Source organism: Symphalangus syndactylus, chromosome X (assembly GCF_028878055.3).
Source record: "Symphalangus syndactylus isolate Jambi chromosome X, NHGRI_mSymSyn1-v2.1_pri, whole genome shotgun sequence".
Taxonomy (NCBI): domain Eukaryota; kingdom Metazoa; phylum Chordata; class Mammalia; order Primates; family Hylobatidae; genus Symphalangus; species Symphalangus syndactylus.
In genome coordinates this window covers 156,863,862-156,876,238 of record NC_072447.2, presented here as the reverse complement: position 1 = coordinate 156,876,238, position 12,377 = coordinate 156,863,862, and the positions used below count along the sequence as shown (strand labels likewise).

Here is a 12,377-nt window from a genome sequence, read left to right as displayed (position 1 = left end):
GGGAGGTGGGCGGTGGCGTGCTCAGGCAGCACCTGGACCAGCTCCGCCTGCCAGGCTCCTTCCACGCCTGATGCCTCACTCGGTGCGGGAGGTAGGCAGGGTGGCACTTGAGGGCACACGATCCTAGAATCTGCTGTTCCAGGAAAGCCTCCCATTCTCCATTCATTGAGCAGACAGCGATTGGGTACTTCTGGGCCACAGCAGCCAGTCCTTGCCCTCCTCATGGGACCTATGTGCTATTGTTGCCAGGGAACCACGGCAAGTAAGCAGACCAGCAAGAGCTCAGGCTGACATGTGTTTCAGAAGATACACATGGGCCCTGTGTCCCCAGCCCCCCAGAGCACATAGATCCCACAAGGAGGGCCGGGAGAGCACCAACACAGAAGGAAGAGCAAATGCCCGGAGCCCCGAGTTGGGAACAAGCTCAGCATGACCTAGAAACTGAAAGCAGGCAAGTGGCTGGCAGACCCACAGCCTGGGCAAGCGGGATACCCTGGGGCAGGCTGGACCCACGTGGCCTTCCTCTGTCCCTTCCTCCTCCCTGGCCAGCTTACCTCACACTTGCCCACACACCCAGCTTCCTTCCTGGGGACCCTGATGGCACCTCAGAGTTACCAAGTGGGCCACTTCCCTCCTTCTCAGGACTCCCACCCCTACCAGAAAGGGAGCCAAGGTACTTACTGCCCCCTTCCAGAAAGCTCTGGCCTTCTTTTCCCCACCTGGATCACAAGAGCCATGGGCTTGATGGGCATTCAGGACGCATCCCAATGATGGGCCTGTGCGAGGGATGACCCAGTGGCCCCCGTCCCCCCTTTCCTCGGAACATTTCTGGCCTGACTTCCCCATTGGTCTGATAAGATTCTTGCTGTGTCATGATGATGTTGGCACTCCCCCAAAGCCCCGGTGACTCATGAGCCCCCGGGTATAGTAGGGAGGCCCTTTTGTTGGTTTTTCAGCTGAACTAACTCAGCAGCCCCCAGGTTCTCTGGCCGCAGTGTCCAGGAACCAGCTGGGCCCCTGCCAAGGCCCAGGGCTCCACCCAGGGAGTCTGGGCAGGTCCTTGACCCCAGTGACCCCTGCTGTGGACCTCAGGAAAGAGGAGGGCGTGGGGAAGATGAGAAGCTCCCAACTGCTTTTCACTAAGGACCCCTTGAATTGCCCCCACCCACATGGCGCGAGTAGACTCTTGACCAAGCTGTCAGGTTTCCTGATGTCTTCCCCATGTTTGTTCCTCCAGAAAGTCCCACTAGAGGATCGCAGCCAGCTGGGAGGGCAGGGCTACCCCTGAGTCCTGAGGAGAGCAGCTCAGTCCGGCTCGGCTCAGCTCAGCTTAGCGTAGCTCCCCGTCACCATGGGAGAGAGCGGCCTGCCTTACCCCACCCCCACTGTCCTCCGTCTTACCTCACCTCGCCTCTCAGGTGACTTGGAGCCCAGGTTACAGGGGCTGAGCTGAAACAAGGTGAGCCGGTTCAATCTCTAGTTAATCCCAAAGGGAGCAGCAGGAACAAACGGCCTGGAGTGTGGGGCTGCTGTGACTCAGCAGACCAGTCCCCTGCTACCAGTACCTTTCTGGAGTCTGTCCCGATGCCTCCCAGTCTTCCGGAATTTGGTCATGAGCAAACATGACCTGCTTTGAGTGAGGCTTAGAGGTATTTGCAGGCTGTGGTTCTTACCGTTTATTTCAGGGTCCAGTTAGTTCCCAGCAAGCTGGCCCTTTCTGTGTGTGGGGCCAGCCGTGAGTTGATGTGACATGGGCAATGTTCCCCTCCCAGCCCCACTGATGGCAGGGTGCTGTGAGGAGCTGAGTGGAGGAGCTCCTACCCCAGGGTGAGGGGTTGTCTGCTGGACTTTGAAGGATGCAGCAGTGAGAGGTCCATGTGGCTGCAGTCCTGGCACTGAGCTCACCTGAGGAACGTCAGAAGTGGAGCAGGGCCCCTGAAGAGCGCAAGCACACAAGGCACCCACACCATAGCGATTTCCCTCCTGGAAGCCCTCTGGTGGCTTCCTAACTGCCTAGCTCTGGGTGGGGGCATTTGTCCTGGTGGCATGGCCCCCATTCTATAATGGTTTGTAGAAATGGACCCATCCATGGTTGCAGTGCCTGATCACTTCGAAGAGCATGTGTTTTTGTTTTTTTGTTTTTTTTTCATGAGATGGAGTCTTGCTGTCACCCAGGCTGGAATTTGGTGGCGCGATCTTGGCTCACTGCAACCTCCGTCTCCCGGATTCAAGCGATTCTCCTGCCTCAGCCTCCTGAGTAGCTGGGATTCCAGGTGCCTGCCACCACACCCGGCTAATTTTTGTTCTTTGGGTTTTTTTGAGATGGAGTCTTACTCTTTCACCAGGCTAGAGTGCAGTGGTGCGATCTTGGCTCACCGCAATCTCCACCTGCAGGGGTCAAGCAATTCCCCTGCCTCAGCCTCCCGAGTAGCTGGGACTACAGGTACCCGCCACCACATCTGGCTAATTTTTTGTATTTTAGTAGAAACGGGGTCTCACCATGTTGGCCAGGATGGTCTCAATCTCCTGACCTCGTGATACACCTGCCTCAGCCTCCCAAAGTGCTGGGATTACAGGCATGAGCCACCGTGCCTGGCCTGTATTTTTAGTAGAGACGGGGTTCCACCATGTTTGCTAGGCTGGTCTCAAACTCCTGACCTCAGGTGATCCGCCCCCCTCAGCCTCCCAAAGTGCTGGGATTACAGGCATGAGCCACCATGCCCGGACTATTAGTTTTTACCATGTTTTATTGAAATATATGTCATGGGCCAGGCACGGTGGTTCACGCCTGTAATCCCAACACTTTGGGAGGCCACGGCAGGTGGATCACAAGGTCAGCAGTTTGAGGCCAGCCTGGCCAACATGGCGAAACCCCATCTCTAGTAAAAATACAAAAATTAGCAGGGCGTGGTGGCAGGTGCTTGGAGTCCCAGCTACTCAGGAGGCTGAGGCAGGAGAATGGCTTGAACCCGGGAGGTGGAGATTTCAGTGAGCCAAGATCACGCCACTGCACTCCAGCCTGGCGGACAGAGTGAGACCCCGTCTTAAAAAATAATAATAAAAGAAAAGAAAAGAAGTATATGTCATGAAGAACACTGATGGTGCAGGTCTAGCTTGTTGATGACTTTTCACAAACTGAGCACAGCCACAGAAACTGCTCCTAGATCAAGAAACAGAATATGCTCTGCACCCAGGAAGCCCCCTCACCTGGGGCCCTCACTGTCGCTGGCCCCCAAAGGGTCATTTCTGACCCACTCCCCACCCTCCGCTCCATTGTTGGTTTTCTCGCTGCCTTTTGTTGATTCGCAAATCTTAACTGTACAATTGGCTCTACACCCTCATCACAATAAAGGCCATTGTCATCTCCCCAGAAAGTTCCTGGGTACCCATTCCCAGCCAGTCTGCCCCTGCTCCAGGCAACCGCTGATCTGATTTCTGTCACAATGGGTTGCATCTCTGATGCTGAGATTTCCCAGTGTTGCTGAGTAGTATCCGTTGTATGAATGCACAGTTTGCCGGGTCACATGTTAATTCAAGTGTTTGACTTGTTTCCAGTTTGGGGCCGCTATGAACTAAGGCTGCTGTGACCATTCGTGTGCGGGTCTTTGTGTGGACTTGCGCTGTCAGTTCTCTTGTGTCACATGATAGGTGTGTGTTTCACTTGATCAGAGCTCAACCTGAGCCGTTTTCATTTTCTTGCCTTACTGCACTTTTCTTGTTCCTGATTGCTTAAAGGAATTATTAATATTTCACCATTTCCTATAAGTGTGATATTTGCAGTATTTGTAAGGATGATGGTTTGGGGGTTTTTTTGGTTTTTGGTTTTTGTGTTTTTTTTGAGACGAAGTCTAGCTTTGTTGCTCAGGCTACAGTGATACAATCTCGGCTCACTCCAGTCTCTGCCTCCTGGTTCAAGCGATTCTCCTGCCTCAGCCTCCTGAATAGCTGGGATTACAGGCGTACACCACCACACCCAGATAAGTTTTGTATTTTTAGTAGAAATGGGGTTTCACCATGTTGGTCAGGCTGGTCTCAAACTCCTGACCTCAAGCGATCCCCTGCCTCGGCCTCCCAAAGTGCTGGGATTACAGGCTTGAGCCACCATGCCCAGCCAGAATGGTGTTTTATAGATGCCCTTAATCAAGTTAATGAAGTTCCCTTCTATTCCTCCTCTGATAAGAGTTTTATCATGAATAGGTAATTTCTGAAACACTTTATCTACATCTGTTGGGTTGAGCAAGATTGCTAGATTTAAAAAATCAAAACATAGCAGTAGGCAGAGAGTTCTTAGAGTTTTTTTCTTTAATCTCTTAATATGGTGAATTTCAATGATTGATTTTTTTTCTGTGTTAATATCAAACCAACTTTTTATTTACAGAATAAACCCAACTTGGTTCTGATGTGTTACTGTTTTTAACATTGCAGGATTTGGTTTGCTGATGTTTTCTTTCTTTTTTTAAAGAGACATGGTCAGTGGGTCACCGTGGCTCACGCCTGTAATCCCAACACTTTGGGAGGCTGAGGCGGGCAGATCACTTGAGCCCAAGAGTTCAAGACCAGCCTGCGCAACATGGGGAAACCCTGTCTCTACAAAAAATACAAAAAAATTAGCTGGGTGTGTTGGCATGTACCTGTAGTCCCAGCTACTCCAGAGGCTGAGGTAGGAGGATTGCTTGAGCCCAGGAGGCAGAGGTTGCAGTGAACTGAGATCGTGCCACTGCACTCCAGCCTAGGTGACAGAGTGAGACCATGTCTTAAAAAAAAAAAAAAAAAAAAAAAAAAAAACCTCCTGGTTTCAAGCAATCTTCCTCCCACCTTGGTCTCCCAAAGTGCTGGGGTGTGTGAGCTGTGCCCGGCCTGCTGATATTTCGTGTGGGATTTTTGCATCTGCGTGTGTGTGAATGAGGTGTATGGGTTTTCCCATGTGCCTTTCTCATCAGGTTTCCGTACCAAGGCTCTGTAGGCCCCATAAGGTGGCTTGGGAAGTGTTCCCCTTTCTTCCTTCTGCAGGAAGAGTTTGCTTCAGGCTGGAATTCTCTTGTGCTTGCATTTTGGTAGAACCCACTGGCAACACTCTCTATGCCAGGGGTTTGTTTCTGTAGGAAGATTTGTGGCCATTGTCCCCTCTCAGGTCCATTGCTCTGTTTTTTGTTTGTTTGAGATGGAGTTTCGTTCTTGTAGCCCAGGCTGGAGTGCAATGGCTTGATCTTGGCTCGCTGCAACCTCCGCCTCCCAGGTTCAAGCGATTCTCCTGCCTCAGCCTCCTGAGTAGCTGGGATTACAGGCATGGGCCAGCATGCCCAGCCAATTTTGTATTTTTAGTAGAAACGGGGTTTCTCCATGTTGGTCAGGCTGGTCTTGAACTCCCAAACTCAGGTAATCCGTCCACCTCAGCCTTCCAAAGTGCGGGGATTATAGGCTTGAGCCACCGCGTCCAGCTGTTTAGTTGTTTTTTTGATTTTTGTTTTTTGAGACGGAGTTTCACTCTTGTCGCCCAGGCTGGGGTGCAATGGTGCAATCTTGGCTCACTGCAACCTCCACCTCCCGGGTTCAAGTGATTCTCCTACCTCAGCCTCCTGAGTAGCTGGGATTACAGGCAGGTGCCACCATGCCCAGCTAACTTCTGTATTTTTACTAGAGATGCGGTTTCACCAAGTTTGCCAGGATGGTCTCAATCTCTTGACCTCATGATCCGCCCGCCTCAGCCTCCTAAAGTGCTGGGATTACAGGTGTGAGCCACCACGCCCAGCCTGTTTGTTTTTTTATGGAGTCTCGCTCTGTTGCCTAGGCTGGAGTGCAGTGGTGTGATCTCAGCTCACTGCAACCTCCACCTCTGGGTTTCAAGCAATTCTCCTGCCTCAGCCTCCCAAGTAGCTGGGATTACAGGCTTTATTTATTACAGGGATTATTAGCCACCACACTTGGCTAATTTTTGTATTTTAGTAGAGACGGGGTTTTGCCAGTTGGCCAGGCTGGTCTCGAACTCCTGACCTCAGGTGATCTGCCTTGGCCTCCCAAAGTGCTGGTATTACAGGCGTGGGCCACCGCGCCCAGCTCCATTGCTCTGTTTTAGTAGGTTGGATGTTTCTAGAAATTTGTCCATCTCATCTAGGTTGTCAGACATGGAATAAAGTTCATAAAACCCCCTCTTGTTTCCTGTCTGGGGTTTTGTCCGATTGTTCCAGTTATTTATGCCCTTTTATTTATTTATTTTTCTTTTTTCTTTCTTTTTTTTTTTTTTTTCTGGAGATGGAGTCTCGCTCTGTCACCCAGGCTGGAGCAGTGGTGCCGTCTCTGCTCACTGCAAGCTCCACCTCCCGGGTTCACGCCATTCTCCTGCCTCAGCCTCCCGAGTAGCTGGGACTACAGGCTCCTGCCATCACGCCTGGCTAATTTTTTGTATTTTTGGTAAAGACGGGGTTTCACCATGTCAGCCAGGATGGTCTCGATCTCCTTACCTCTTGATCCGCCTGCCTCGGCCTCCCAAAGTGCTAGGATTACAGGAGTGAGCCACCACGCCCGGCCTATGCCCTTTTAAAAAAGCAACCATGCCAGAGGGTTGTTTGTTTCTATTCGTCTTTTTCAAACACCAACTTCTGGCTTTGTTCGTCTTTTCTTTGGGTTAGCTTTTCATTTTATTAATTTTACTTGTCATTATTTCCTATTTCCTTCCTGGTAATTTGGCTTGCAATTCTATCCTTTTTCTCATTTTTTTTTTTTTTTTTTGGAGATGGAGTCTCACTCGTCACCCAGGCTAGAGTGCAGTGGCATGATCTCGGCTCACTGCAACCTTTGCCTCCCGGATTCAAGTGATTCTCCTGCCTCAGCCTCCTGAGTAACTGGAATTACAGGTGCCCGCCACCACACCTGGCTAATTTTTGTATTTTGAATAGAGATGGGGTTTTCCCACATTGGCTGGTCTTGAACTCCTGACTTCAGGTGATCTGCCCCCCCTCAGCCTCCCAAAGTGCTGGGATTATAGGTGGGAGCCACCGCACGTGGCCCTTTTTCTCACTTCTTAAGCGAAATGCTTAGCTCCTTATTTTTGAGCCACTCTTTTTTGCTGATGTAAGCACTTGAGGTCACATCTCACACATTTGGCTACATGGTCCTTCTATTGTCCCTTGGTTCTACGGAATTGAATTTTCTTTTTTTTTTTTTTTTTTTCAGACGGAGTCTCGCTCTGTCGCCCAGGCTGGAGTGCAGTGGCGCAATCTCGGCTCACTGCAAGCTCCGCCTCCCGGGTTCACGCCATTCTCCTGCCTCAGCCTCTCCGAGTAGCTGGGACTACAGGCGCCCGCCACCACGCCCGGCTAATTTTTTGTATTTTTAGTAGAGACGGGGTTTCACCGTGGTCTCGATCTCCTGACCTCCTGATCCGCCCGCCTCGGCCTCCCAAAGTGCTGGGATTACAAGCGTGAGCCACCGCGCCCGGCTGGAATTGAATTTTTAGGTTTTCTTCTGGAGCGCAGCGTTTATGTCTTCTGGGTCAGGGATGGAGGGCTGGCACAGGCTTGAATCTCGGGGCTCTTCTGTCTGTATATCAGGCAAGACAGACATGCTTGTGGCCCAGTAGTGATCCTGAGTAGTGCCCGGATCACCAAAGGTGGAGGATGATGTATATAGGTCGTGTCCCCAGCCACTTCTAACCACACACCTGTTCCCTCTGCCACAGGGTGACCTGGCCAAGAAAAAGATCTACCCCACCATCTGGTAAGTGTGTCCCCCCCACTGCCCCTGTGACCTCCCGCCAGGGACAGGCCTGGTCCTGCCCTGCCCGCACTGGTTACGGCTGTGCCCTGCCCTCAGGTGGCTGTTCCGGGATGGCCTTCTGCCCGAAAACACCTTCATCGTGGGCTACGCCCGCTCCCGCCTCACAGTGGCTGACATCCGCAAACAGAGTGAGCCTTTCTTCAAGGTGGGTGGCGTCAGGGCCTCCCCCGGCCTGGTTCTGCCCTCTCTACCAGCCCCCAGCGTGGCCAGCTTCAGGGACCTCCCCCCATCCCATCCCAGGATGCTCTCCTCCCCTCCTGCCCCACCCCTCCTGCTCTCGTACTTCCTTGAGGACCCCCATTACCAGCCCCCTGTGACCAGGACTCACGGGTCCCATCCTGCTGTGCTCTATTGCGTTTTCTCTGCCAATCATAGTTGGGTGTCATGATTTTGGAGAGAGCTTTCTCCAGTGTGTTTCTCCCAGGTCAAAATATCCTGAAATCTGGCCTCTGTCCTAAGGCACAAGGGTCCTCACCTGGGGCAGTGTCTGTGCTGCCTGCTTTGGCCTCCCTCCCTCTGGATGTGCAGAGCTGCTGAGATGGGGCTGAACCCAGTGTGGGACTGACTTCTGAGGGCACCCTCCCTGGGCCTCCAGGGAAGACCCTCCACTCCTCTGGGGCAGAACACACACGGACTCCAAGAGAGGGGCCGACGTCTGTCTGTGTGTCTGTCCGTCCGTGTCTCCCAGGCCACCCCAGAGGAGAAGCTCAAGCTGGAGGAGTTCTTTGCCCGCAACTCCTATGTGGCTGGCCAGTACGATGATGCAGCCTCCTACCAGCGCCTCAACAGCCACATGAATGCCCTCCACCTGGGGTCACAGGCCAACCACCTCTTCTACCTGGCCTTGCCCCCCACCGTCTACGAGGCCGTCACCAAGAACATTCATGAGTCCTGCATGAGCCAGATGTAAGGCTTGCTGTTGCCCTCCCTTCCCGCCTGCCAGGCTGGCCCAGGCAGTGCTCCCACCGCTCTGATGAGCGTGTCCGGGGCCGGGGATCTGGGCAGCATCCATGGCGCCGGGGCCATCCCCAGCAGGACCACAAGGTGGCAGCATCGCTCCACGAAACACTCACCGCCTTTCTGCTCTGCTTCCTCAAAGGCCCGGCCAGGCCGCAGGGTGGCAGCCTTGCTCTGCGAATGCAGCATGGCCCGCGCTGGGTGGTTTCCCAACCCAGGCAGAGGCTCTTGTCCTCTGGCTGGTTTTCAATGCAGGGGTAGTAAAGCAAGGGTCCTCTTCTCATTTTCAAAACCAGTGAGGAAGCCATGCCTTGGACACCTCCTCCCTCTGCTCCCCTACAGGCCTTCAGGCCACTCCAACCCACTGGGGACCCAGCATGAGCCAGGAGGGGAACGGGCCCCCGGCAGCATGCCAGCAACACCACCCTGGCACCCAGGGTGGGAAGGCTTCCCGGAAGGTGTTGAGCCAGAGGGTCACCTGGGAACGCAAGGCAGGGGAGGTGGCCATGGGGGCGAGGAGGTTCTGGCCCCTACTCCCCTCGGAGGGCGTCTGAATGATGCAGCTCTGACCCTCACTCCCCGAAGAGGGGTTCAAGGGGGTAACGCAGCTCCGGGCTCCCAGCAGAGGCTGGAACCGCATCATCGTGGAGAAGCCCTTCGGGAGGGACCTGCAGAGCTCCGACCGGCTGTCGAACCACATCTCCTCCCTGTTCCGCGAGGACCAGATCTACCGCATCGACCACTACCTGGGCAAGGAGATGGTGCAGAACCTCATGGTGCTGAGGTGGGGCCAAGCCCGGGCGGGGGGACCAGGGTGGGGTGGTGTTCAGGAGCCTCACCTGGCCCACTGCCTACCCGAGGACGAGTTCCTCCAGAACTCGGACAAGGGTGACCCCTCACATGTGGCCCCTGCACCACAGAGGCCCAAGGGCGGTTCCTCCACCTCGCCCCTCCCCGCAGATTTGCCAACAGGATCTTCGGCCCCATCTGGAACCGGGACAACATCGCCTGCGTGATCCTCACCTTCAAGGAGCCCTTTGGCACTGAGGGTCGCGGGGGCTATTTCGATGAATTTGGGATCATCCGGTGAGAGCTCTTCCTCTCTCCTGGGAGACTGGCACAGGGTGGCAGAGCCAGTCACCCTGCAGGGCTGCCCTTCCCTGTCTTGGGACCCCTACACAGCCAAGCACCCCACGGTTTCGTGATTCAGTGATAGCATCACCATGTCCTTCCTTGATTTAAGGGGACCTGGAAGACAAGGGGACCAGGAAGTGAGTCTTGCAGCTTGTCACTAGGAAGCCTTGTTTGGGGCCCCCACGCCCTTGAACCAGGCGAACGGTGGGGAGCTAAGGCGAGCTCCGGCCTTTTCTGTCCCCAGGGACGTGATGCAGAACCACCTACTGCAGATGCTGTGTCTGGTGGCCATGGAGAAGCCCGCCTCCACCAACTCGGATGACGTCCGTGATGAGAAGGTGGGGGGTGCACCCCAGTCCCCAAGACCATGCCCCGTCGTGGGCCCATCTGTGATGAGGCACTGAGCTGGGGCATGCATGCAGAGCAGGTGTCCTCAACCCTGGAGAAGTCACCAGCTCTGAGCACAGCGTGGCCTCCTGGAGGTGACCTGGACTGGCAGTCATGAAGCCCAAGTTGTCATGTCCCAGGCCTGACAGTCACTATGTGACCAGGGAAGGACATTGCCTCTTTGGGCCTCAGCTTGTTGATCAGAATAGACTCAAGATGGACCAGGGTGGTCCTGGAGGGTCCTCAGGGAGGGGCCCTGAGCTGGGCCTCTGGCAGGGTGAGCAGATCCAAGCAGGGGCCTCCTCCTGCCCTGAGGGCTGTGCATCTGTGGCCACAGTCATCCCTGCACCCCAACTCAACACCCAAGGGGCCCATTCTCTCCCCTGGCTTTCTCTCAGGTCAAGGTGTTGAAATGTATCTCAGAGGTGCAGGCCAACAATGTGGTCCTGGGCCAGTACGTGGGGAACCCTGATGGAGAGGGCGAGGCCACCAAAGGGTACCTGGACGACCCCACGGTGCCCCACGGGTCCACCACCGCAACTTTTGCAGCCGTCGTCCTCTATGTGGAGAATGAGAGGTGGGATGGTAGGTGGCGCCTTCAAGGCCTAACAAGGCAGAACTGGGCATGCCCTGTGTGCGGGCACTGGAGCTCCCACTGAGACACCCACGCACTGGTCCACACCCCGAGAGAGCTGGTGCTGAGGCTGCCCTTCCCGCCACACAGGGGTGCCCTTCATCCTGCGCTGCGGCAAGGCCCTGAACGAGCGCAAGGCCGAAGTGAGGCTGCAGTTCCATGATGTGGCCGGCGACATCTTCCACCAGCAGTGCAAGCGCAATGAGCTGGTGATCCGCGTGCAGCCCAACGAGGCCGTGTACACCAAGATGATGACCAAGAAGCCGGGCATGTTCTTCAACCCTGAGGAGTCGGAGCTGGACCTGACCTACGGCAACAGATACAAGGTGCCCCACAGAGAAGGAGCAGTGTGGAGGGTTAGGAGCCAGGGTTATGAGCAGGCAGTGGCATCAGCAAGACGCCCTCTCCCTCACAGAACGTGAAGCTCCCTGACGCCTATGAGCGCCTCATCCTGGACGTCTTCTGCGGGAGCCAGATGCACTTCGTGCGCAGGTGAGGCCCAGCTGCCGGCCCCTGCATACCTGTGGGCTATGGGGTGGCCTTTGCCCTCCCTCCCTGTGTGCCACCAGCCTCCCAAGCCACACCATGTCCCCTCAGCGATGAGCTCCGGGAGGCCTGGCGTATTTTCACCCCACTGCTGCACCAGATCGAGCTGGAGAAGCCCAAGCCCATCCCCTATATTTATGGCAGGTGAGGAAGGTGAGGAAAGGGTGGGGGCTGGGGGCAGAGCCCAGCGGGCGGGGCCGGGTGAGGGCAGAGCTACCTCATGCCTCTCCTCCACCCGTCACTCTCCAGCCGAGGCCCCACGGAGGCAGACGAGCTGATGAAGAGAGTGGGTTTCCAGTATGAGGGCACCTACAAGTGGGTGAACCCCCACAAGCTCTGAGCCCTGGGCACCCACCTCCACCCCCGCCATGGCCACCCTCCTTCCCACCGCCCAAGCCCGAGTCGGGAGGACTCTGGGACCATTGACCTCAGCTGCACATTCCTGGCCCTGGGCTCGGGCCACCCTGGCCTGCCCCTTGCTGCTGCTACCACCCGAGCCCAGCTACATTCCTCAACTGCCAAGCACTCGAGACCATCCTGGCCCCTCCAGACCCTGCCTGAGCCCAGGAGCTGAGCCACCTCCTCCACTCACTCCAGCCCAACAGAAGGAAGGAGGAGGGCGTCCATTCGTCTGTCCCAGAGCTTCTTGGCCACTGGGTCTCCTGAGTGGGGCCTAGGGTGGGAGGGAGGGACGAGGGGGAGGAAAGGGGCGAGCACCAACGTGAGAGAATCTGCCTGTGGCCTTGCCCGGCAGCCTCAGTGCCACTTGACATTCCTCGTCACCAGCAACATCTCGAGCCCCCTGGATGTCCCCCGTCCCACCAACTCTGCACTCCATGACCACCCTGTGCCACCCGTAGGCAGCCTCCCTGCTATAAGAAAAGCAGAAGCAGCAGCTGGGACCCCTCCCAACCTCAATCCCCTGCCATTAAATCCGCAAACAGCC

The 12,377-nt window shown here is 55.4% G+C and overlaps 1 protein-coding gene across 8 annotated transcripts in view; it reads left to right on the top strand.

Annotated features, from left to right (window-relative positions):
- Positions 1 to 12,377, top strand: part of G6PD (glucose-6-phosphate dehydrogenase) — a 16,791-nt gene extending 4,414 nt beyond the window's left edge. For 4 of the 8 annotated variants that reach the window (XM_055268833.2, XM_063634646.1, XM_055268828.2 and 1 more), the window contains exons 3-13: positions 7,676 to 7,713; positions 7,810 to 7,918; positions 8,462 to 8,679; positions 9,356 to 9,514; positions 9,691 to 9,816; positions 10,109 to 10,202; positions 10,650 to 10,836; positions 10,976 to 11,211; positions 11,301 to 11,377; positions 11,483 to 11,575; positions 11,681 to 12,377. In XM_055268833.2, the coding sequence (XP_055124808.1) occupies positions 7,676 to 7,713; positions 7,810 to 7,918; positions 8,462 to 8,679; positions 9,356 to 9,514; positions 9,691 to 9,816; positions 10,109 to 10,202; positions 10,650 to 10,836; positions 10,976 to 11,211; positions 11,301 to 11,377; positions 11,483 to 11,575; positions 11,681 to 11,771 (1,428 nt within the window). In that variant the 3' untranslated portion in view covers positions 11,772 to 12,377. Of the gene's footprint in view, positions 1 to 7,675; positions 7,714 to 7,809; positions 7,919 to 8,461; positions 8,680 to 9,352; positions 9,515 to 9,690; positions 9,817 to 10,108; positions 10,203 to 10,649; positions 10,837 to 10,975; positions 11,212 to 11,300; positions 11,378 to 11,482; positions 11,576 to 11,680 lie in introns of all 8 variants that reach the window. The other 4 variants (XM_055268832.2, XM_055268831.1, XM_055268827.2 and 1 more) reach the window with 1 other exon arrangement.